Here is a 25,069-nt window from a genome sequence, read left to right as displayed (position 1 = left end):
GTGAAGTCAACTGATCCCACCTTGGCATCTCTATGGCCACTGTGGAAGGACTTCTATCCAAGAAAGTGGCTGGGAGCCAGTGACGTGAAGTGAAACGGTGTTCACATAAACAAAAGAGCTTTGTGAGCTGGGTGGATTCTGACATGACCGGGCACAGGGACATGGCAGCTTGCTTTTCCTCTGAGGGAAAGGCAGCTTAATGTTGATGTGTCAGCTCCACCATTGTGCAAGCCCTCCTCCGCCTCCTTCTTACCCACAGCTATAAGATACGCTGGCAGACGAACACGCTTTCTTCTTCCCCCTTTGTAATATAACAATATGGATGTTTATAAAGCTTCTCCTCGCCTTTCAAAGTCAATACAATTAAAGCACAATGAGTCTTAATTGACAGCCCCCAGCCCTGTGCACAGCAAATGGCAGCCGTTTCAATTAAAACAAGCATGGGCACTGGACTGAGGAAGGGTAGGAGCCAGGCTGGCAAAAACGCCCTAGACACAACAGAAAATAATTTGCATTGATGGTGCCTGGTTTTCCATAGTGCCCTTTGCAGGATCTCTACAACTGGTTTTGTACCAATCATCTTCCCCCCACCCCCATCCCACAGTTCTCCAGAGGCAGGGGAAAGACAGCTAAATTACCTTTCCAGAGAAACAGAGCTCCAACAAACCAAGGCAAGAGGCACAGAAGGCAATCGCACAGGGCATGGGTGGCATAAGTCTGTAATCCAGCCCTTGGAAGGAGGCTGAAGCAGGATGATCCTGAGCCTGAGGTTCTCCTGGACTACATAGAAAGACCGCCACAAATAATAGACAAACAAAAAGCCAGTCAGAATCAACCGTCTTCAAGTTTGACATCCTTTTTACCATGATAACAGTGGGCAGTTGTTGGCTTAATATGAAAAGTTTATTTTTATCCTGTATGTTGATTTTATTTTACGTGTGTTTTGCCCACATAGATGTTTGTGCACCACATGCATGCTTGCTGCCCATGGAGATCAGTAGAGGGCATCAGACCCCCTCGAACTGGAACTACAGATGGTTGTGAACTACCATGAAGGTGTTGGAAACTGAACCTGGATCCCCTACAACAGCAACAAATGCTCTCTTAACCAATGAGCATCTCTTCAGCCCCCAAAACTTGGAACTTCTTAAGAAAATACTTTGACTATTGTGCTGGCTCAACAGGCAGAGGCATTGATGATGGCCTGAGTTCAGACCCTGGGATCCACACAATAAAGGAAGAGAATTGACTCCTACAAATTGTCTTCTGACTTCCTTATCTACGCTGTTGGGCTTGAGTAAACACATGCTCTCTCTCTCTCTCTCTTTCTCTCTCTCTCTCTCTCTCTCTCTCACACACACACACACACACACACACACACACACTCACAGAAATAAAATGTAAAAGAAAAAATATTGCAATGTAGCTTTAAGCGCTTGCATTGAAAGAGGTAAATACTTAGCAAAAGGACAGTACACACCCAAGACATGGGTTCCAGTTTCTCAAGAGAAAGTGACCTTATAGTCTGGTCAAAAAATCGAGTGAGCTACATGCGTCAGACACTAAGGGCAGCACCAGCTTCTGGTACTGGCTCATTAAATTTGAGCTGCTGCTCCTGCAGGCCTCTGAGGGCACAAAGTGCTGCCACCAACAGTATTTTCTCTTGATTGAAATCCAGATCATCTGGCTCCAGCCCAGGTATTTGGAAAAGATTTAAGATGCTGGGTACTGTCCAGTAGACTTTACTGAACACATCCCAAGGAAGCTAGTTTGGAGATGATGGTTTTCCCAGCTCCCTCCAGCCTCCACCTCAGCCAAGCATTCCCTCTGCTGGGAAGAAGAAACTCCCCCACTCAGAAAGTGTGAACTGTCCCTGGTCTCTTTCATAATGCCAGGCAGAAATATGCAAATTGTTACCCATGCTTCCCCCGTCCCATCTCCCCACTTCCAAATGCCACTGGTACTTTGAATTAAAATAAAAATTAAAAAAAAAAACAGTGAGATGAGAGGTCAGGAAATTAAGCTATACTTTTCCCTGGTGCCCTATAAAGCAACCTTTAAAGCTACATCCCTCCCCTACACCCTAAGCAGGCAAGCAAGAGATCACTGTAGTTTTTGGATAACCTGGTGTGTGTGTGTGTGTGTGTGTGTGTGTGTGTGTGTGTGTGTGTGTGTTTGGTATTAGGTGACTACTACTGTACAGATAGGACTACAAGGTTGCTGGGGACAGAAGTAACTTGTTCAGGACACCACAGTGAGTCAAAGCTCTGTCTCTTCACTTCTGAGCTCTTTCATTTTCCTCTGCCCCTCGGAGCTGAGTTTTCTCATCTATAAAACCAGGCTCTACAGGTAGGCACCCTCCAGGGCATTGTAAAAGGTCTGTGAGTTAACTCAACCACTATGCTTAACACAGTCATTGACATACAAACGGGTCCAATAAATGTTAGGTATCATTATTACCCCCAAAGAAGATCTATGCCTCCTCTTCTATTACACAAACGGGGCTCTGTTTCCAATTGAGGACAATGGCTTTGTTTCCAGGTCACCAAACTTTAATTCCTCAGCAAAGTTCATGGTGTGAGACAGGGGGCATTCGTAGTAATGACTTCCTTTCTTCGAGGAAAGTTGTTTGGTCCAACTGTGGTGGGGTTCAATTATGGCTCCTCTGCTGAACCCCTTTATTGACAGGGTGCACACTCCCTCATGAAGGTCAGCTCATTCCATTAGGACGTGCTATAACTGGTATCGTTTCTCTGTTTCTTCTCCTTCTACCTTCTAGCCCCTTGTTTCTCTCTGCTTCTCCTCCCTTTTTTTCTTTCCCTTTCTCTTGTCCCTTCTTCCTTGGCCTCTGCCCTCTCAGGTCCTATCCTACCACTTCCAAGAGTCAGAGGCCATCTTCCGGAAGTCGTTCTCTAGTCACTGCGGGCTATGGGAGAGATGTAACAACTTTGTAACTGTTGCAGGATCAATCTGAAGTGATACCTTTCCGCGGGCCTTACTGTGGCTTAGACTTCTGGTCCTTTCATCCTTGCATGCGGTAGGTTTCCACTACTGACCTTGCCAATGATCAAATGAAACGTGAAATGGGCTATTCCGAAGCCTCGAGGCCCAGATGGGTCGGTGTGCAAGCCAAGGGCAGATCTGGGTCTCTGAGAACCGAAGCACACTGGCCTATTTCGTTGCTGGGGGACCTTCTGTCTAGAAGCAATGCCTACTACAGCTGGAATCCAGCCAGCAGGGCTTGGGCCCGCGCGGCCGCTTTAAGAGAGGGGCGGGGCCCGGCACAGGCGAGGCAGGGCCTGCCCACAAGGCTGCTTTTCCTTTTTGATCCATTCAAAAATTACTCATTGCAAATTCCCGGACAGCTCTGGAAGGAGAAGCCGGGGGGCGGAGGACAGAGAAGGCTGCAGCGGCTCAGTGTTGGAACTCCCCGGCACAGCGGGCTGAGGTCGGTCCCACAGAAGCGGCCGGCCGGCGCCGAGCTCCCGGGGCCTCTCCAGGAAGCGTCAGTCTCCGCCCGGGGAGCACCGCCCCCGCCGTCTTCCCGGGACCCCCAGCTCCTGCGCGCGGGCGATGGGCGGCCACTGAGCGGACACTCGGCACCGCGACCCCAGCCCTCTCCATGGCCGCACGCGAAGAACTGTACAGCAAAGTCACCCCGCGCAGGGACCGCCTGCAGCGCCCGGGCACCGTCAAGCATGGGTCGGCGCTGGACGTGCTCCTGTCCATGGGCTTCCCCCGCGCCCGAGCGTAAGTAACACGCCCGGACCCCGCGACCCTCGGCTTCGCTCCGGCTCGCCGTCCTGGCGCTGCCGAGACCTGCTTGGGGGAACACGGTGGGCGAGCGGGTAGCAGAAGTGCTGGGCTAAGGACTTGCTTGGGGATGCTGGGCGGCAAGGGCAGCTGGTTCGAATCCCGGACTCCGCGGGTGGCCCTGGTCGGTTTGCGCGCGGACTCCCCCGAGGTCTCATTTGCTATGCTTTGGGAGAGGCGGGTTCCTCGGAGGACTCGGATCCCTTATCCTTTCGGACTGCCGAGCCAACTTGGGGTGGCACGTTTGGGGGGGCGTCTTCTGGTGGCTAGGAAAGGGCGAAGAGCAGCGGGGCATGGTGGCCGGCACCCCCGCTGCAGCGGCTTCTAACTCCGGATGTCGCTCTTGAGCTCCGGCTCCCTCTGGAGTGGGAGGAGCGGGAGCGTGGGTGTTGCTGCATGTTCATTGATGGAGAGGATGGAATGGGAAGAAGAAGCTATTCCTCCAGGGGACTAGGGTTCTCGTCAATAGTGACGGCAGAGCAGAAAGCTGTGGGTGCTGCAAAGTACGGGACGCGGGGGGGGGGGGGGGGAGGGCAGTTTGCCCTCCTGCCTCCTCCTTCCTTTCCGAGGGTGGGCTCGGGTCAGGAAGGGCAGAAGAGCGCAGGTGGCTGTCGCTGCAGCCTTCAGGAAAGTGCGGGGTTGCCAGCATCGGGCAGCAACAGCAGGAGTCCGCTCCAGTGCAAGGGGTTGGAGCTTCGCCTGATGGAAAGCCGGCGCTTCTTGGCCCGGGAGGGGGCGTTCGGGGGGTGGAAGGGGGCTTTCTGTTTAATTCCTGGCTTGCTGGTTTCCTTGGTGGGGACACAAAGTCCGGGATGGTGGCAGGTGCTGCTCTCTTACTCTTTCAATTACATCACCTGAACTGGAGTTGGGCGAACTTTTATCAGTAAGTTTGCTCTTTCCCTAAGGTTTCATTCAGGCGAGAATTCTAGGTGTCTTTCCTGGGAGCCTTGGTTCTTTACTAACTTAGCCGCAGTCTAAATAAAGCAGACTCCTGAATGTATCATCCTACCCAGCCTGCTAGGACAGGCTCGAGTGCTGTTTGGCCCAGTCGGTGAAAGGCCACAAAGTGGACCAAGATTTCTGCTTCCTGCTGGTTTGGAAACCCAGAGAGAGATGTAGGAGGTTTTACAGGGAGTGCTAGGTGAGGGCCCTCCCCCAGAAAGCCCCGAGGATGAATGGCATTCTGTAGGGCCTCATGAGAACACTAGCAGAGTCTAAATGTGCTGTAGAGCTTTCATAGTTCCAGACAGCTGCCATTTCTGAAGCAAGACCAGCGTCAAGGACCCAAATTGCTTAATTAAAGGAGAAGTGCTTCCCTGGACTCTTCAGATTTTTATATCTGATATTCAGTGGGATTTAAGGGAACAATCTATTTCCTGCAGTGGGCCTCAGAGGCCTTGTCCAGGTCATGGCAGACTACGAGGCTGGCCTGCTTTGTTTTCACTTAATTCCTGGGGTGGCACAGTAGCTAGATTACTATTATTGACAGTCAGAAAGATTTTACTTTCATTACCCATTTATCCTCCTAGCTGCTCAGTAAAGACATAGCCCATGCCTGTCTTGTGACCAGGGAAGCCAGGGCTTGCAGAGGTTATACAACATACATAGGGTGGCGGTTGTTAGGGAGGGGAAACCAATTCAAACCCAGGCCTTGTGTCTGCACTGCAAGACCTCACAGGTCGAGCCATAGGAGTCCGTGTGGATGAGATGCTGTGCTCAGCAGTTCTCTGCATACAGTCAATGGCACCAAGTGGTCCTGCTCTATTTGTTTCTCTCGGCTGCTGGAACAAGTGGCCACAGGCTGGGTGTCTTAAGGCAACAGAAATGTATCCTCTCCATATTCTGGAGGACAGATGTTCCAAGTTGGTATCCTTGGGATCAAACTGCTGGTGAGGTTGTGCTCCCCCTGGAGGTTCTAGGGGAGAATCCATGCCCCTGATGCAGCTTCTGCTGGCTGGTGGGCATTGTGTGAGGTTGTGGCTATTTCATTCCATCCAGACTGTACCTTTGTTTTCTCTTTGAGCCAAATTTCCCTCTGGGTGTCTCTTATGATACATGTCGGTAATATGCAAGCATGCTCACATGTGTCTGTGTTTGTCTGTGTGAGTGTGTGGTGTGTGTGCGCATGCCCATACAGAGGTTCATTCCCCCGTGCATTCCTGTGTGGAGGACAGAGGTTGACCTCGAGTGTCTCCCCCTATTGCTCTCCACCTTACATCTTGAACAGGGTCTCAGTGATCTAGAGTTTGTTGTTTTGGTTGGACTAGCTGGCTAGGGAGCCCCCACAGTCCAGCTGTCTACACAGCACCCAGTGCTGAGATCATGGGTGCTTGCCAGTGCACACAGCTTTTATTTGGGTGCAGGCTCCAGACTCAGCTGCTTGGGCTGTGGGCACTTTACCCTCTGAGCCATCTCTCCAGCCTCTGGTAAATCGTGGCTAACCGTTACATAAACTGTGCATGCATGGGATCCCATACATGTTCACACTGTGTAATGTTGAAATTGGGCTGAACATTTCCTCAAATATGTAACATTCCCTCCCTCCCTCCCTCCCTCCCTCCCTCCCTCCCTCCCTCCCTCCCTCCCTCCCTCCCTTCCTCCTTCCCTCCCTGCTTCCTTTTCTTCCTTCCTGCCTTCCTTCCTTCTTCAGTTTTTTTTTTCCTGCTGAGACAAGGTCTTTCTGTGTAGTCCAAGTTGGAATCAAATTTCTTAGCCTCCTGCCTCACCATCCCAAATATGTGTGTTACCAGTCTTATCTTTTTTTCAATGATACGAACTTTCAGTTTTTTCTTACTTTTAAGTGAAATCTAAAAGCTTAAATGCAGGACTAGAGTGATGGCTCAGTGGTTAAGAACACGTATTCATGCAGAGGACCCACGTTCAATTCCCAGCACCCACAGGCAGCTCAGAACTGCTTGTAATTCCAGTTACTGCACTCCTCTGTCTGCCTAAGTTACCAGGCACACATGGGGTGCATAGACGTGCATGCAGGTAAAACACTCTATGCATAAAATAAACAAATCTAAACAATTTAATCGCACTTACTTGTGCGTGTCGACTCACATGTGCATGTGGAGGTCACAGGGTAACATCGAAGAGTCTAGCTCTCTCTTTCCACCAAATGGGTCTCAAGGCTCAAACACAGGACATCAAGCTTGATGGCAAGCACTTGGTATAATCATCTCCAGCTCCACCCCGGTCCTTAGCAAATGGTAGGATTCTGTTCTTTTTATGGCTTAAAGCGTTCCACGAATACCTATGGCTGTCCTATGGTCTTGGCACTCCAGAATAATTACCTATGTCAAAGTCATCCCTGAACTTCATCACGTCATTCTTTTCTTTGCCATGTAGTGTTTACAGGTCTTCGGGATTAAGACATAGATACCAGTTTGTATGAGGTAGTGCACACTTTTAATCTCAGTACTTGGGAGGCAGAGGCAGGAGGATCTCTGTGAGTTCGAGTTCAGCCTGGTCTCTAGAGAAGTTTCTGGACAGCTCGGGCTACACAGAAAAACCCTGTCTTGAAAAACTAAAAGGACAAAAAAAAAAAAAAGACGTGGATAGCTTTCAGAGAGACATGCCTTAGCCTACCACACATATTGTATTGTTTCTGGCGTTGCCTTTCTGTACCAGAGAATAAAAACAGAAGGTTTGAAGGATGGAAGTTGGGTTTATTGCTAAATTGCTCCTAAAAGGGAGTGGTGTTCTCTGAGTCACCTGATCAGATTCAGTGCCCTGAGTAGGCTTTGTTTTGTTTTGCTTTTTGTTTTTGTTTTTTCACAGGGTCTCTTATTGTCCAGGCTGGCCTCAAACTCATTAAATAGCTGAAACTGGCCTTGAACTCCTGATCCTCCTGCTTCTACCTCCACAGTGCTGGGATAATAGGCATGTGCCACACACAGGGCCCCAAGGCTTGAATCGTGATCCCTATCCTACCCTAAAAGCACCAGTGTCTGGGAGTCTCCTTAGTTGGTTCACTTGGGTCAGTAAGAGTTGTTTCAGATTTTGGAAGGCAGGCTTTAATTCCTGGGGAGAGCTGAGGAGGAAGATTGCATGACTTAACTGAGCACCGGAGGAAGGAATGAGCAGTGTCATCCCTGCGGTCCTAGAAGAACTAACGTTGGTGGAACCACCCTTGTGGAGAGACTAGCTGAAGCCGGCCTACTAGCCAGGCTCCCCTGTGTATACCTGCATCTGTTGGCCTAGGACAGGGGCTGGACTCTGGGTGGCTACAGAGACGGCAGGTCGGCAGGGCCCCAGGTCCCATTCTGATCTGTGCTGTGCCAGGCTATGGTCCTGAAGCTGACTTAACCCCCCAGGGCCTTTGGGAAGCCTTCCCAGGGGAGTGCTCTTAATGAGCACAGGCCTGTAAGTGCTTGTCGGAGCTGAAAGTGGCACACTGTCGGGCTGGGCCACCCAGGGTGACCTCAGGGACATGTTTTCTCTGCTCCTCACTACCATCAGGAGCTTGTCACCCCACATACGCTTCAGTTCAACCTGAACACTACTGGAGAGGGATCTGTTTGTGCTCTCCTGGGTGGTTACGTCAGGGAATGGAGCAAAAAGGGAGCCAATGAAGTGGGGATGAGTAAGGGACTCTGGAAGGAATCTTTCAGAGGCTGGATAGTTCATCCCTTCCTTTTTCTTTTTATGCTCATTAGCTCTGCACTGGCCCAAATGTTCTAAAAATAGAAACCTAGCTTCCTCCAGGCCGGTGAGGTTGGTCTGAAGGAACAGGAAGAGTGATCGCTTGGGCAAAGGCCTGAGGCCAATGAGTGGAGGACCCGCGTGGACCTGAGGAGACTGGAAGCGGCCTCTAGCTGAGCGCACTTCAGTCAAGGGTGTCACTGTCTGTATGTTGCTCCCCCTCTCAAGGGGTAGATGCTCACAGTCTCTAGGCCAACTGTGTGCCTTGGAGCAAGTCACTGTGTCACCGAATCAATCTAAGGGCTCTGCTCATATAAACCTGCGTTGTCTTTTTATTTTTATTTCATTTATTTATTTTAATTTTGAAACAGGTAGCCCAGGCTGGCCTCAGACTGTGTAGCTAAGGTTATCCTTGAACTCTTTGTCCAACTTCCCCCACTTCCTGAGTGCTGGGATCACAAGCAGATACCACTACCCTCGCCTTATTTTTATTTCTTAAAGGTTGCCTGTGGCTAGATCATTTTTTGTTTACAAAAAAATGGTTAGTATTTTTTCCTAATGATTGAAAGAAAGAGAGAGGCCATGAGACTGGCGGTGTAGGCCATTGGTAGTGCACTTGCCTAGCTTTCCCGAGCTCTGGGTTCAATCCCCAGCACTACTAAACAAACAATTAACAAAACACGACAGTCTTAGAAGGAACCCGGCAGGAGTGCCATATCCCAGATTCTAGTCCAGTGTCTCCCTGACACTTGAACCATCTACATTCCCATTGACTCTTCCCCCCTCCCCAACGTTGTGATCAGATCTCCTGCATGGCAGTACCCGCCCTGTTAGCATGGGCCGGTGGAGTAATGGAAAGGACTTAGAAAATGGAGAGCCTAGACATTCATTATTATTTTGGTAATTTTGTGTTAGACTGGAAGGCGACGGAGGTGAGGGGTGTTGGTGGAACTACAGGCGAGGATAGCTGGGTGGGATGGACTTGTTTTCTCAGTTGAGAGTATTTGAGCTATGTCGGGTTAAAGATCAAGACCATGGCATCAGGCTGGAGTAAGCACCTGGGACCTGGCTTCAGGAGACAAGTTGATTTCGCTGCACCTCACTGCTCAGAGATAAAGGCAGCCCAAATGGCTCCATGAGCAGTGGAGGGGCAGCCGGCAGGGCTGTGCATTAAAGTATCTAGTTTCTCTGGCTCTCCTTGTTCACCTGTAGGTTGACACTGGATCCCCTGAAAGCACTTGGCCAACCAAGCATCTCCGACATGTAGTCAATTCTAACCTGGGGACCGGAGCTGTTTCCCCTGCATCTTGGATAGAAAAATACAGCCGTGGTCCACTTGCCGCTGAAGGGCTCTTACAGGTGGCAGGGCAGGGAAGCCCCTACTTACTCTATTTATGGCTTGTGTAACCTTCTCTTATACATGTGTGTGAATGTTGCCGTTTTAAAAAGCGCTTGCATGTGCATTGAGTACCAACTCTGATGCTAAAGCCGGGATACAGGCCTTGGTTTGAAAACGTGGAAACTGGAGGCCTCCGGGACTTGCCTATGATTACACAGTTAGTTTTGGGGAAAGGGGGTCCCTATTGCTGTATGGACCTCAAACTTGAAGTTCAGTGAACGTTCTGTGTACACAGAGATTACAATTTAAAAGGACATTGGCAGGCTGTCTTTTTAGCCTGCTGAGGAGTCGTAAACTGTTAAAGATGGTGCCTTGGGACAGGTGAGAACAGTGTATCAAGGCCTCTTCGAGTTTTCGCATGCTGGGTCACCAAGACGGATCGGTAGGCGAGGTCTGACACCCCGAGTTCAATCCTGGGACCCGACAGGGTAGAAGGCAAAAACAACTCTAGAAGGTTTTCTTTTGACAGGTGTGGACGTTTTCTTGTGTCTTTTTGCAGTCTCCCGAGTTCTTCCTCCAAGTCCTCGGCAACGTCTGATCAGCTTGTTGATTTAGTTGGCATTTTCTAGACTTGTAAGTGGTATCGTACAATGTATACGGTTGTACTCAGCTTCTTTTCTTGAGTTTTGAATGAGTGTATGTATATGTATGTGTGTGTGTGTGTGTGTGTGTGTGTGAGAGAGAGAGAGAGAGAGAGAGAGAGAGAGAGAGAGAGAGAGCGAGAGAGAGCTTAAGGTTTCCTGAAATAGGGCCCTTTTGTAGGCTGACCTTAAGTGTAGCCAAGGCTAGTTTTGATTGGATCATCATGCTTCCACCTTGCAAGTATTGTGATCATGGGCGTGATCATATAGTCAGTTTCTTTTGCTCGACCTTGAGGTGTGTGAACAGGCTGCTGACCTAGTCATAACCCCGGAACACAGCTTCTATGAAAATTCTCCATTCTGCCCTCATTTCTAATTACACGTTAGGCGTTTAGACCACATTGGTGATGACGCAGCAGATTCTCAAACGTAAACACTTCTACGTCTCAGAAATTGGAAATTCGATGAGGCAACAGGCCTTGAAGACTTTAAGTGCTGTGGAAATGGACACGCACCGTGCCTTACTGTGTGTGGTGTGCCTGTGCCATCACCTGGCCACCTCGAACTCCAGCTGCCTCTGGCCAGTCGTTCTTGGAGCTAGAGGCTTTGCTTTGTCCCCCACCACAGTCACACCTGCTAAGATAGTGGCTCTGTGAGAGTTGCTGCCGTCGCAGCAGGCACCGCGCACGCGTATATACGTGCGTGTGTGTGTGTGTGTGTGTGTGTGTGTGTGTGTGTGTGTGTAGGGGGCTTTCCCTCTACATGGGTATCAGACAGCTGTCTTTATCTGTCCCCACATACCCAGCAGGTATTGCACTTGGGGTTTTGCCCTCTGTGTTAGCATCTGGGAACCAGAGAGACCCTGTTTTTAATCGTCTCCTTTCTCCTACCTTGGTGTGCAGTATAAAAGCATGCCTGGGTTTGAGTCCTAGGCCTACCCCCTTACGACCCAGTGAACTTGGAGTGAATTTCTGGACACATCAAGCCTCAGTTTTCCTGTCTGTACTACCACCCCCCGCTCCCCTCTCACAAACACTGCCATCTAAAGCTCTTCCTCTCAGGCCATCTTCCTGCCTCAGCCTTCTGAGTAGCTGGGACTATAGGTGTGTGCCACCCAAGCCCAGCTCTGCTGGTAAAATTCTGACAGTAACGAAAGAAGTGCCAATCCGTTCAAACAGTGGGAGAGTGTCTGGCATTCCCTCAGCCCTCTGTAATGAGACAGTGGCCGTATTTTTTTATTCTTCGTGGTGCTCGTGCGGCCTGATGCCTGACTACCTTGTGCCTTTATGTCTCCTTGCCCCCTCTATGAGCTGGGCTGCACAGTACTAGATGGACAGAGGCCAATGGTGTTTCTCAGTACTGCAGTCTGCTCCCTCGTGCCTGGCTCCCTCCAGAGGGTCTGAGCGGTGCCAGGCCAAGTAGCAGCAGAGACAGAGGAGAGCCAGCACCACCCAAGCGGCTGGCTGTGATTGATGCCCAGGCTCAGGGATCTGATGGGGTACCATATGGCTGTCTACTGATTCCTCTCAAATGGAATCAGACTTGAGCTCCGGGAGGTGGGGGAGAGAGAAGGGCTGACTCAAGAGCAGGTCTCCTGTGTCTTTCTGCACTGGATGGGCACAGCCCCAAGCAGGGCACAGAGTCAGTGCCAGGAGAAGGGTGCTAGCAGTGCCCGCGGGGACTAAAAGCCCTTGTCTTCTTTAAGGCGGAGCCTCTCAGGAACCACTGGGAATTTGCCCAAACACTTCTGGGAGAATCTTTTGGTCCTCGTCTTTGCTTGGGGGCTGGGCAGGTGGATGTGTTGGCTAGCACCCTCTGGATCATCTCCCAAGGTCACATGAGTGTGGTCCCTTCCCCCAGCCCCCTCTATTTATTTATTTATTTATTTTGAGTCCCGGCTGGCATTGAACTCTTCATCCTGCCCCAGTCTGCCTAGTGTTTGGGTCCATTTTTCTAACAGCATCTTCCCTGGAGACTTGCATTATCTTCTTTGCCTCCTACTATTTATGAGAGGAAGGTGTCCCAGATGACCACCTCCTGTGCCCACAGCGTCCCGCTACGTTCTGGGGGGTGGAGGAAACAGCAGATGTCATTTTCACTACTGAGCACTGCAAGAAGCTGCTTGATCTGGCTGGCTGCAGGCCGTTTCCATCACCACTGGGGCGGCGGGTGGATGTCTTCTAGACCAGAGCAAATGTCCAGAGGCTTTGGGCTTTCACCACATGTAGTGACACATGGTGCAAGCAGGCAGGTTTGCCATTCTGACCCAAGCAAAACTGGCTTTCTTGGCGTTTTAGACTTGTGTCCTTTACCTTCCTGTGCCTCAGTGGTTTCGACTATGAAGGACATTGAATTCAGCCATTTCTCCTCCGTTTGCAATCTCCCCCTCCAGGCGATTTGGACAAGTGTGTTTCTACATCACAGGGCCATTTTCGTGACTTCGTTTCTATTCTCGGGCACTTGGATTTGTGCCTTCACGTTTCTTTCCTTTTCCTCAACACTTTATTGTCAAAGAGCATTCTTCAGGGCATAGGGCAATGGCTCCGTTGGTGAAGCGCCTGCTTTGTAAGCAAGAGAACTTGAGTTCCATCCTCAGCACCCACATATAAAGCCGTCTGTGGAGATACACGTTTATGGTCACAGTCCTGGGAGGCAGAGACAGGTGGATCCATGGAGCTTGCTGGCCAGCCTAGCCAAACCATGGGCCAGTTTCCAGTTTCCAGGGAGACCCCTGTCAAGACACAAAGTGTATGGCCGCTGAGGGATTGCATGTGAGGTTGTCTTCTGGCTTTCACATGTACATGTATGTGAACACCACACATGAACACACACACACACACACACACACACACAAGCTCTTTAGGACTGTTGATATTCTAGAGAGTAAATACATGGAAAGAAAGAAAGATATGAGGCAATTACAGCCATGGGGAGTCATTTAATGAGTATGCATTAGTGTAATTTTCCAATTGGTACAAAATGTGCTTGCTTTCCTGCAAAATACAACCGAAGTGCTAGTTAAATAAGAGAGGAGGTCCTGCCTGCAGCCTGGCACCTGGGGTGAACAAATGATTCAGGGATACCTTTTCAGTTCCAGAGACATCTTCCCTTCAGCCGAGTTGCCATGTGTTTATATAATGCTTTCCAGTATGTTTCCTGGCTCCCGTGGAAGCATAAATATTCTTGTATATAAAGCAACCTTGGCAGCAAACTCTCTCAGGACTAGGGCTGTTTCTGTGCAGGGGTGAGAAGCTGAAATAACACCAGCCTGAATCTGCAGAATGCCTGGGGCAGGCCGAGGGCACAGGCAAGGGACAGTGGCAGCTGCATGCTCTCAGGTGTAGGTGTGTGGCTGGAGGGAGCTCGTCTGGGAATCAGGTAGCTGAGTTGTTTAGAACCCTGCTGCCTGTAGCCTGTGTCCCATTCAGAAATATTTACCGAGAGCATTCACTCTAAATGTTTACTCTTTGGTCCTGGGAAGGAAGCACTTGGAGAGCAGGAAGGAAGTGTGTTTCCATAACTGCTGTTGTGTACAGTGTGTTCAGCCACAGAGCCATGTGCACAGCCCTGCAGGGTCAGCTGGAGTCCCCGACCCATGCTGTCTACAGACTTATGTCTTACTCTGCCTCTCGTGGCCGTGCCTGCCTACCCATCCTTTCTCCTCTTTGTCTGGCTCCCTTTGCAGCTGTGGCACACTTAACGGTTCTTCCTTTCCTCTTCCCCTCTCCCTGAAGCCTTGTTAAACATGACCCATGAAACAAACCAGGCAAAGGGGGATCCCTACATCCCCTTCTGAGGACACTGAATAAGCTGCCCAAAGGTCCTCTAATAGCTTTTTAATGGGATGTTTCCTGTGTGATGTGATTTTTCAGAAAAACAGAAAGCATAGACACTTCATTGCATCTTTGTAGCAGCTGTGGAAGCTTATTATAATAGGAGCTGGGGGGACAGATATAATTAGATATAATCTCTCTTTCCCTGGGACACTGGCACACTCGTGTGAAAGAAAGAAACTTAGGATCATGTGGTACATGCAGTACCAGGGATAAAAGACACATCTGTGGGCTGGGGAATGGAGATCTGTTAGCTGAGTGCTTGGCTAGCATAACCCCCGGCTCAACCCCCAGAACTATGTCAATGAGAAATGTTGATGAATGCCTGTAATTCTAGCACTTGGGAGATGGAGGCAGAGAAGGATCAGAAGTTTAAGATCATCCTCAGATACATAGCAACGTTGAGGTTAGCCTGGGCTACATTGGACAGGAGGAGGGTGATATGAACAGCTGAGCAAAGAGGAAAATGTGAGTTTGAGATGCAGAGACAACAGGATGAAGAGATGGTCTTCTTCGGGAGGGGCAGGAGTTCGAGAGATTTTATATTACAAGTGGAGCATTACTGACCCCAGACCCCACACTCCGAAATGCCCTCAAATGTGTGACTCCGAGCATCAACAGGATGCCTCACATGACAGATGTCACACCTGACCTCAGTACACAGAGGCACCCAAAATCCGTGCAGTGACCTGCAGGATGTGCGTGTGCAGTATGGAATGAACATATGTGTATCTGATGTTTAGATTTGGGTCTCCTCCCTGAGAAATCTCATCTGATGTATGTGTGGTTACCCCAAACTGAAAGCGTGTGGAATGTGAGGTTCTCCTGGTCCCAGCATTTCGGATAACAGATGGCAGAACTGGACGTATTGTGAGATTTAGGTTGTAGGAAAATCCTCCAGAGGGAGAAGAAAAGCTCGGAAGTGTATAGCCAGGATAGCTAGCATAGTTTAACTGACCCGAACCCTCAGATCAAACTGAAGAGAAGTAAGAATAGTAAGAGAAGTGAAGGCTGTCAGTATCTAACAGGTCCCCCGCGACTTTCAGCATCTAACAGGTCTTCCATGGCTGTCAGTATCTAACAGGTCACCCGTGACTTTCAGCATCTAACAGGTCTTCCATGGCTGTCAGTATCTAACAGGTCACCCGTGACTTTCAGCATCTAACAGGTCTTCTGTGGCTGTCAGAATCGATCAGGTCCCCCGTCACTGTCAGTATCTAACAGGTCACCTGTGAGAGCAACAAGTCTTAGGCTGGTTGACCACCTGTTTAGACCAGAAGGTCTGCTGTCTTCTCCTTCCTGGTACTTGCCCAAACTCAGGCTCTATGAAACAAGGTTGACTATGTTTTAAGGTTTGCCTCTGTTTTGAGAGGCATGACTGGAGCATCCTCTGGATTACCCGCATGGGATCTCTCTTTTTTTCCTCTCCCACACTCCCTTCCTTTTTTATTTTTTACTTTGAGACGAGGTCTCACTCTATAGCCAAGGCTAATCTGCCTCTGCCTTCTAGGTGCTGGGATTCCAGGCATAACCATTCTGCCCAGCCTGCCCTGTCTTTTCTTTTGTGAGGGTTCCCTGCTGCTGCTGTTTGCATCTCACCCTAGAGAAGACAAGTGTCATTGGTTTAGGCCTATGGGAATGGCAACCCCTGAGGAGGAGGACGGGATTGAGTGGGGACATGCTGCCAGTGGAGAGCTAGGAGAACCAGAGATGTGTCACCTACCCACCCACGAAGGTGAGAACAATGTATTTTCTCCTCACGGGCTGAAAATGGTCTTTCGAGATGAATGACCAAGTTCAAGGCCTGGCTCTGTTGCTTTCTGAGGATGTGGTTTTATCGTGTGACGGAACTTTTCTGGGGAGACGCAACCCAGGTCTACTCACCCAAGATAGGAAACCCACGACAGACCAAAGTACGGATTCCACCAAAGTCCAATGTGGTGAACCAATGAGTTTTATTGGGGTTGCTTACAGGAACATGGGTGAGGGGTTGCTTACAGCAACAGAAATGACTCAAAGACAGCTGCATCACCAAAGCCCTCCACAGCATGGGTGACAGCTCAGAAAGCTGGGAACCGGGAGCACCCTGCACAGCCTGCAGGCTGCTCAGTAGGTGGGAGAGTGTCCTTCCCAGGTGCCTCATTTGGTCTAAACTTCTTCCAGGCAGCTGGTATGGTCTCAGAGTCGTCTTCGCTGCTCAACTTTTATTGCTTACGCTGGCAGGGAGGGGCCTAGTGAATCTGGTTAGTTTCAGGGACTTCCTCAAGCTATTTTGAGTTGTTTAGCTTCTGGTTTAAGGAGCTTCCCTGCCAGATGGAATGTTTGAATCTCCGAGGAAACTTCCACAAGAGTTTTTTTTCTGTAGGTTGGGTGAATCTAACTGAGGAAGTAGATACACACATGAAATCCACAAAAAGCTACCTGCATAAAAGCCATATACAAAATGCTTATTAGTTATTGTCATTAGTTGGGCTTAGTACTCTGGGCTCTGATAGGGTGCCTGTGTCCCTCCCAAGCTCCCGTGTTTCAGAGGACAGCCTCACACAGTGAGGACAGCTGGAGCTGGAGACTGCTTCGGCCCAAAGGAATCCTTCCTCCTGGAGGCTTCCCTTTTTATTTCATCCCTTTTGGGAAGTGGGGATGTGAGTCATAAGGCGTTAGCAAGTGGCTTTTGTGAGACACATTTTGTGACACAGCACGTACAGCGAAAGGTACGTTCCATTGCTTCCGTCAGCTGCTGTCAGAAGTTACCACACGTGGAACAGCTTTGAACACCCAGTGTTAATCTAACAGTTTGGGGTCAGGAGTCCAAAATAAGTTAAGGGGTTGTTTTCTTGCTCCGGTCTTGTTTTTCACACGGGGGCTGGCTACGTAGCTGGGCCACCTTGCAGCAGGTTTGCCTCTGCCTCCTGATGTTGGGATTACAGGCATGTGCCACCACACCTGGCTCCAAAGGGTGTCTTACCAACATCCATGAAAGTGCAGACAAACAGGTGTTGCTCTGGGAGGCCCAGTTCTCCAGTGGAGTTGCCTACATTCTATGGCACCACCCTCAAAACCCATTGGTTCGACATCTGCTCTATGACCCATCATTATTTCTATTCCCCTGCCTCTGACACTCCTGCCTCACTCTTTCCCTTCTAAGTACTGCTGTGATTGCACCTCCCCAGGTCAGGAAACTTAGCCTAACCACCCCTGTAAAGTCTCCTGTAGAGTGGAGGTGGCATCCCAGGTTCGAGGATTAGGGCCGGAGAGCAGGCTCTTACTCTGTCAGCTACGGCTTGTGCTCTGCATGTCTCCCTACTCCATGACACTTGTCACATTTTTTTCTCTTGTCACTAACCCTCATTTGCTGCTTTATTACTTTTGTTTCTTCTTTTTTTTTTTTGGATTTTTCTCTGTAGCTCTGGATGTCATGGCCTCAAACTCACAGAGATCTGCCTGCCTTTTCTTCATGAGTGCTGGGACTTAAGTCCTGTGTCACCACACCTAGTATATTATTCTTAGTTTTAATTCCCAACCTTGATATTTGCAACCAACATTTGCTGTCTGATGAAGGGGGGAGCATCTTTTAAACACTCACACAGCATCTTATTTTGTGCGTCACTGCAACCCCATGAGGCAGGAACAGCTCCCCCATTTTATAGGTGAGAGCACAGCCAGAAAGCAGTGAAACAGGAGCCACCTAGGTGGCTTACTGACTGCCTCTTGCTTGCTTGTTTCATAGTTCTGGGGGACTGAACCTCACACATGCTAGGTAAACATTTAACCACTGCACTACGTCCAAAGCCTTCTTTTTTAAAAAAAAGTTTAACATTTGTATATTTATTTGTGTATTTGCATGAGAGCTTATCTCACCAGCCCTAAATTTTAAAAAAATGATTTTTTTGAAATTATATTATAGTTGTATTATTTTACCTTTTTCTTCCACCCTCAAAACTCTCCCATGTATCCCTCCTTGCTCTCTTTCAAATTCATGGCTTTCTTTTTCATTCATTGTTTTACACACACACACACACACACACACACACAAAACACACACATATACGTATATTCCTAAATACATAGATGCAGCATGCACAGTCTGTATAATATTACTAATTTGCATAATTTTATGTACAAAGAGCTAGCATGATCCTTTCACTGGGTAAATGTTCTTGAATAATCCATTCTTAGAAGGCCATTTAGTTCTACTTAATGAAGCCTATGTGTTATGCTTTAAGTAAAAATGCTTCAGGTCCCTGAGTGGCTGCAGCGGGCAGCAGGCTGTAAGACCACGCCACAGGTCCCCGAAGTGGTAACAGGCAGCAGGCAATGGGTTCCAAGAGCAGCCAGTCCCAGGCAGGGATGGAGCAGTTCCCCAAGTGGCTGCAGTGGGCCACAATGGACAGAGAGTCCCAGGCAGGGAGCCGCAGCCCCAGCAGGTGAGAGACAGAGATGGATAGGCAAGCCATGCAGAGTGAGATTGGACATTTATTTAGTGGGTTATAGAGGGGCAAGGGGAGAAGGGGAGAGGAGGTGTGTGTGTGTGAGAGAGAGAGAGAGAGAAAGGGGGGGAAGGGTAGAAGGGAGAGACAGAAGCTGCCCCTTCAATAGAGAGACAGAAGAGATTGGGGCTGCAAGCAGAAAGGAAGATCTGCCTGCCTCAGTGGACCAAGGTGGGGGGTGGGCAGGGTTTGTCTCTTAAAGGGACAGGACAGACCATTACACTATCTCCTTTGTATTGGGGAAACACGAGGGCTCAGCCTCTGGTTCCATATCGGCCTTGGCTGGAATGGCCAATGTGCACCCAGCCTTATTTCTTGCCGATGTCTCCAGGGGAGCTGCTGTTGACTCCCCAAGGGAGGAAATGACTGAATGAGACTTCAGCGCCCAGGGAGCTGGCCTCTAGCTGGTGGTCTGTGAGGTTTGGTGAGTAACAGGAGGAAGGAAACTTGAGTTCCAAATAAATGAGGTGATATCCCTAGATTACACAGGACTGAGGTTATGAGGGCAGCCTGGTTGGCCCCTTGGTTTGGTTTGTTTCTGGGCCCCACCAGCTGCCTTGTGGTTGGCTGTCTAGTGGTGTAGATGGGATTGACAATGTTGCTTGCTCTCTCCCTTATGGAAGAGCGCGCCCGTGTGTGTGTGTGTGTGTGTGTGTGTGTGTGTGTGTGTGTGTGTGTGTGTGTAAGGGAGGATAGGCACTGGGTAGTTAGTTCTTGGAGTCACAGATCACCCAGTGCCTGATCCTCTGTGCTGCTGACCCTGAATGAGGAGCGATGGTAGTAGAAACGCAGGCACACCCTTATTCCTGTGGCTTCACCCAGGGACTCCCTGGACAGAGCATGTTGTGCTTGTCGGGGACTGAATTTGTGGTCAGACTGATGCAGGTTCAAATCCCTACTCCCATTTGAGCAAGTTAACAAAATCCCCATAAGTTTCAGTGTGATCTTCTCTTAAATGGAGGGGATGGCATCCACCCCAAAGAATCGCAGTAATTGATGAAAGGAGAGAGTGTGTCTAGGTGGGGTCAGTGTGAAGCCTGAGCCCCATGGCAAGTTCACAGTGGGTGGCAATCGGGGAAGGGGCCTGTCTTTAGAACCACAGCATTGAGAGATGTGCAGAAGGGAGTTCTGAATACAGATGGGATTTTTCTGTTTGTTTGGGTGGTTGTTTTGAGTCTGAGTCTCATGTCACCCGGACTGGCCTCCAACTCATTATGTAGCCGAGGAAGACCTTTAATTTCTTCCCTCCTTGGAGTGCAAGGAGTACACTCAAGCGTGCACCCAGATGCGTGGCCCATTTTGGTTTCTTTTTGCTGCCTACCCTGTTGCTGAAGTTCTAGATTCTCTGGTCTCAGCCTCTCCGTAGTTGGAGCTAAGGGCTAGACCCACCACACCAGGACAAGTGAAGATAACAAGCCACTCCAAGTCTTTCTTAAGAGATTGTAAGTCTTCCTCTCTCTCCACCCCTTGAGGATGGAAGGCCTGCTGTTAACTCGAATAGCCCTCTGAAACAAGTGACTGCCTGGGGATCTGGGGAGGGACTGAAAAGTAAAGGATCTGCCTTTGGAATGTGGGAAGGCTCTCTTCCAAAGACCACAGGAGCTACACCCCAGCTCTAGCAAGCCTTCCCATGTGCACAGAACTGGTGGTCTTCTTTACCAAGAAGAATCTGTGTTCTAGAGCTGGGCAGTGGTGGCGCACGCCTTTAATCCCAGCACTCGGGAGGCAGAGGTAGGCGGATCTCTGAGTTCGAGGCCAGCCTGGTCTACAAGAGCCAGATCCAGGACAGGCTCTAGAAACTACAGGGAAACCCTGTCTAGAAAAACCAAAAAAAAAAAAAAAAGAAGAAGAAGAATCTGTGTTCAGGGGTGATAGCACAGGCCTGTAATCCCAGCACTTTGGAGACCTCGAGGATCAGAAGTTCAAGGCCATCCTTGGTTACACAGTGACTTGAAGGCCAGCCTAGAATACAGGAGACTGAGACCGTACCTAAGAACAAAGAAATAGCAACAACAAAATAAATAAAAGAAAAAACCCGTAAAACTGAGCCTACTAGCACAGACTTGTCATCCCTGCACGAAGATGCCACAGCAAAAGAATGGTGAGTTCAAGGTCAGCCAGCGCTACCTGGGGAGCTCTTATCTCAACAAAACAAACAAACAAAACAAAGGCTGGGAGTGTAGCTTTGTGGTAGAGCTCTTGCCTAAAGTGTACAACGTCCTGGGTTTGATCTCCAGTTTAGCAAAACCAAGTGAGCAACAATAACAAAACCAGAACCTGCCACACATTGGCTGGGTTGTGATAATAACACAGAACGCTCATAGGCACCAGCTTGTAGGTAGGACTGGAAAATCAGCTGGGCCCTAAACATCAACCCTCCAGAGATCTCAGGCCTGAAGTGCCCTTCATGCCTCAGGAAGTTTTCATTCCAGTGGAAAGTCACAATCTTACCAGCGTTGGCTTCTTTGCCCCTGAGGCAGGGCAAAGTTCCTAGCCTCATTTCATCTGTCAATCATGGCAGGGGGCAGTAAGTGTAGGAGCAGAGTGGGGGGTAGGGTGGCCCAGGCAGGAGTTGGTTCTCTGCTGGTATGAAGGGTCCCAGTACTTTGAGCTTCAGGAGACCTGGAGTTACTGTGACAGGCAGCCCCCCCGAAGACAGAGAGGTTGCATCTTAGAATATGAAGTTGTACTTATTTAAAAAATTCTTTCCCTTTCCATCGTCTGTAGCCAGGGAAACGCCCCTTGCTTTTTCCAAGTCATCTTGAAGTAGTAGTGCGGGGCTACTGATATTTAATTTGGAGGATGCTTGACAAGGTAAGGAAGAGCCATGGTGTAAAGAGTCAGGTTAGAGCAACAAAGATTCACTAAACTGTGGTCCTGACAGGCACCCAAGATTTTGTTGTGTGCGTAGTAGGTACTCCAGAGAGGAGCAAGACCTGGCCTCTGGCTGCAAGAAGCATGTGACTTTGTTATGTGATAAGATCGAGGGAGGGGAGCGTATCTCCCCTCTAATCTGCGGGCGGCCTCGTGAACTCGGGCTTATCAGGGACTTTCAGAGGGAGGTTATCATTGTTAGGGGCGGGATCAGGTCTTAGTTCACAAGGACAAACAACCTTGAGGAACCAGTGGCCCCCTGACACATTCTACCTCTTAAGGCCCCATGCTCCAAAGGCTCTGGTTTCTACTGAACATGGCTGACTTCTGACTGATATCCTTAGAAAGCCTCAAGTGTTCCACTTGGCTTTAAAAACAAGTCATGGGGACCAGGCTGGACTACCCTGGGTTGTAAGGCCTGTAGAGACAAGGGTCTCCCTTAGGAGTCAGGCTGGTGGCTTCTTCCTCACAAACACATCCCAGGGATGTTTAGGAAGATTGGCTGCACAGCATAAAGCATGTACAACCGTGAACTGATGGAGGCCAGCCAGAGCCTCAGCAGTCGGCTTTAAGCATCTGCTTGCTGAGCAGCCCTCATGGGGGCTGTGCTTGTTGTGACTGCTCTCTACACATGTGATGGGGAGTGGGGACCAGCATGTTGGAGGTAGAGAGCAGGGATGGGTGACTTCTCAGAGGCAGCAATGAAAACGGTGGCAAACAAATCCAGTGTGACTGAGCCAGGGCACAAGTGCAGCCCCAAGGAGGAAAAAAAGGAGCTGTTAAGCTGAAGAGAATGAGAATGCATCTCCTCCAGAGTCCACAGCGAGCTCCCACACGCTCGCTTGCTCACTGGCAAACAAAGAGTCCCAGGGATGGCTTGGAACTCCTAATAGGACTGGCGTGTGTGTGTGTGTGTGTGTGTGTGTGTGTGCGTGTGTGTGTGTGTGTGCATGTGCGTGCGTGTGTGTGTGTGTGTGTGTGTGTGTTGTAAATCAGCCTTGAACTCCTTCCGAGAGAAAATTCTAGCAGGGTCGAAGTTGTCACTATAGTTTCCGAGGAAGGGGTCGACCTATATTACAGCATTTATTTTTAGTAACCAATCCAAGACTCTTTCCCTGTTTGGCCCTCTTGGCTCTGGAGTTGCTCTCTTTCTACAGGGAGCCTCCTCCTCAATCAGACAAGGAAAGATCAAGATGAAGGTGCAAAGGTTATCATTGGGGTTCTTCAGTCATCTCCGCTTTCTCCTGGATCCTGACCACAGCACAGAGCCTCATTTTATGTCTTTTCTGAGACGGTCTCGTGTAGTCCAAACTGACCTCAGGGAGCCAAGAATGACCTTGGACTTTGAATCCAGCTACCTCCGCCTCCCGAGAATGCTAAAGAATATAGAGTGTGACACTATTCCCAGGGCTGGGAATTGAACCCGGTGCTGTGTGCGCCAGGCAAGGCCTCTAGCATCTGAGCCTGGAGCACCGTCTTAGAGCTGCTTGAAGTCAGATGTCCAGAATGCTCTTCTTCTTCTGATAATTTCCTGTTGTCGTTTTCCTTGGTCGTTGTTTTTGTTTGTTTTTAACACACATTTATTGGGCGTACACAGTACTAGGATCAGAAAGATACAAACACAAGTTGCCCTCTGCCTTCTTTGCACTCCCAGCCAGGTGGGAACAAGAGAAGATTTAAAACATAGAAGAGAGATGAGAGAATAATTAGCTGGCACTCTGCTCAGTGCTTGGAAACAGATGTAAACAGAGCTGTGGGGTCATTTGGGAGCTAGGAAGGTGGTGGTAGAGTCTTGATTTCTCCCAAAATGGTAATACAATCAAACTCCTACTGATTTCTGAAAGGCATTGGAAGTGTGTGTGTGTGTGTGTGTGTGTGTGTGTGTGTGTGTGTGTGTATTCACAGCTCACGGCCTCGTGCATGCTAAGCAAACCCTTCATTGCTGAGCTCCACCCTCCACGTCAGCAGCTCTAACGTTCCATTCCCCAGCATCAGCACCCAACCCAGCCCATCAGTGTTGATGACCCTATTTACAAATGAGGAAGTGGAACTCAAAGAGGCTGTTGGGCATGCCCTGTGAGTTTAGGGGCATCCCTGGTCTCTAACCTGGGTTTTCTCGGCTCTGAACGTTTCCTTACACCTATGGTTACAGGGCTTTGGTTTTGGCTTGGCTGGTTTATTTCTGTTCCTGGATCACAGCTTTAAACTCACACAGCGAGCTCCCACACGCTCGCTCACTGGCAAACAAACCTTCCTGGCAATGCAGCCTGCTGCTGTTTCCTGTGTTTAGAGACCACATTGCAGGGAAGTGTTCTCAGAGTTGTTTTGAGTGTTGTGTCTGCTCCTCCATGCAGAAGTGTGCATGCCGCTTCTGAGAAAGAAGAAGGTGACGTGGATGCTCAATGTTATGTGGCAGCCCTTACGTGCTGGGGGATTTGTGTATTGGGATGAGCCCAGAGCCTTTGTTCTCTGTGGTGTGAAACCATGCAGTTTATGAAGTCTGTGGGCTGTGAGGTCAGAGTTCTCGAGCCTCCTTTGACTCTGGGTAAGACAGTTTATGTCTGGGTTGCCCATCTGTGTGACAAGTTCTCCAGAGCTGCAGATAGCACCTCTGGGGCTCTCAGTGTCGCGTGGATCCCTTACACCCCCTCAGAGAGGAATAGGGTGCTTCTGCCTCAGTAGATCCCAGAGACAGGGCTGTTGTAAAACAAGGGGGTGCGTGCTGAAAGGGGACCCTCCTCTAGTTTTCCTCTTGGACTACAGAGACTCCATAGCTTGCTAAATACAGACAGGTGACGGCTCATTCTTGTCGTGTCTACTACGGGCTGCTTCACACTTTTATCACTCCTGAACCAAGGAATAACTAGCGTTCTTGTCCTGCAAATGAAGCAAACCAGCCAGCTTTTGCAAAGGTATCCAGCTAGGAAGTGTGCTCTGGTTTTAGATTCCTTCATTATTTGTTACTCCTTGTTATTCCATACTCTGCCTCACCCTGCACCGACAGCCCCCTGAAGCTTTTGCACACCACATTCCTGGCTTTGAATTGTCTTCCCTTCCTTCCCCTGAGGCTCCCTTCTGTGGTTCTGAACTGGCTGTCAATCCGGAGTTAATCACAGTCTGGCCACCCCTCGCCTTTGTAGCTCCTGTGCACCCAGCTTGAGTCACTGTCACGCTGGCAGTACAGCTTAGCTACCTTTGCCGACCCAAGGGCTTGCCGCTTTAGCACTTTGGGACCCTGCACAAACTTGTTGATAAAATAATGAATGTCTTCTTTCTGGGTGCATTTTTCTCTCTTGGTTGAGACCTCTGTTCATTTGCTTTGCTTTTGAGCTACGTAATAGACCAACCTTGAACTCACTATGTAGACCTGGCTAGTGTCAAGCTTATGATCCTTTTGCCTTAGGCTACCCACTGGCAGGATTACAGACGTGTGAC

General features: G+C 49.5%; 1 protein-coding gene across 1 annotated transcript in view; it reads left to right on the top strand.

Annotated features, from left to right (window-relative positions):
- Window positions 1-3,363: 3,363 nt before the first annotated feature.
- Ubash3b (ubiquitin associated and SH3 domain containing B) overlaps window positions 3,364-25,069 on the top strand; it is a 150,456-nt gene continuing 128,750 nt past the window's right edge. The window contains exon 1 of the mRNA XM_038323118.2: window positions 3,364-3,750. Coding sequence (XP_038179046.1) covers window positions 3,623-3,750 — 128 coding nt within the window. The 5' untranslated portion in view covers window positions 3,364-3,622. The remainder of the gene's footprint in view (window positions 3,751-25,069) is intronic.

This window comes from Arvicola amphibius, chromosome 3, assembly GCF_903992535.2.
Source record: "Arvicola amphibius chromosome 3, mArvAmp1.2, whole genome shotgun sequence".
NCBI classification, from domain to species: Eukaryota; Metazoa; Chordata; class Mammalia; order Rodentia; family Cricetidae; genus Arvicola; species Arvicola amphibius.
Note: the sequence above shows the minus strand (reverse complement) of the source record. Positions and strands in the feature narration are given on the sequence as shown.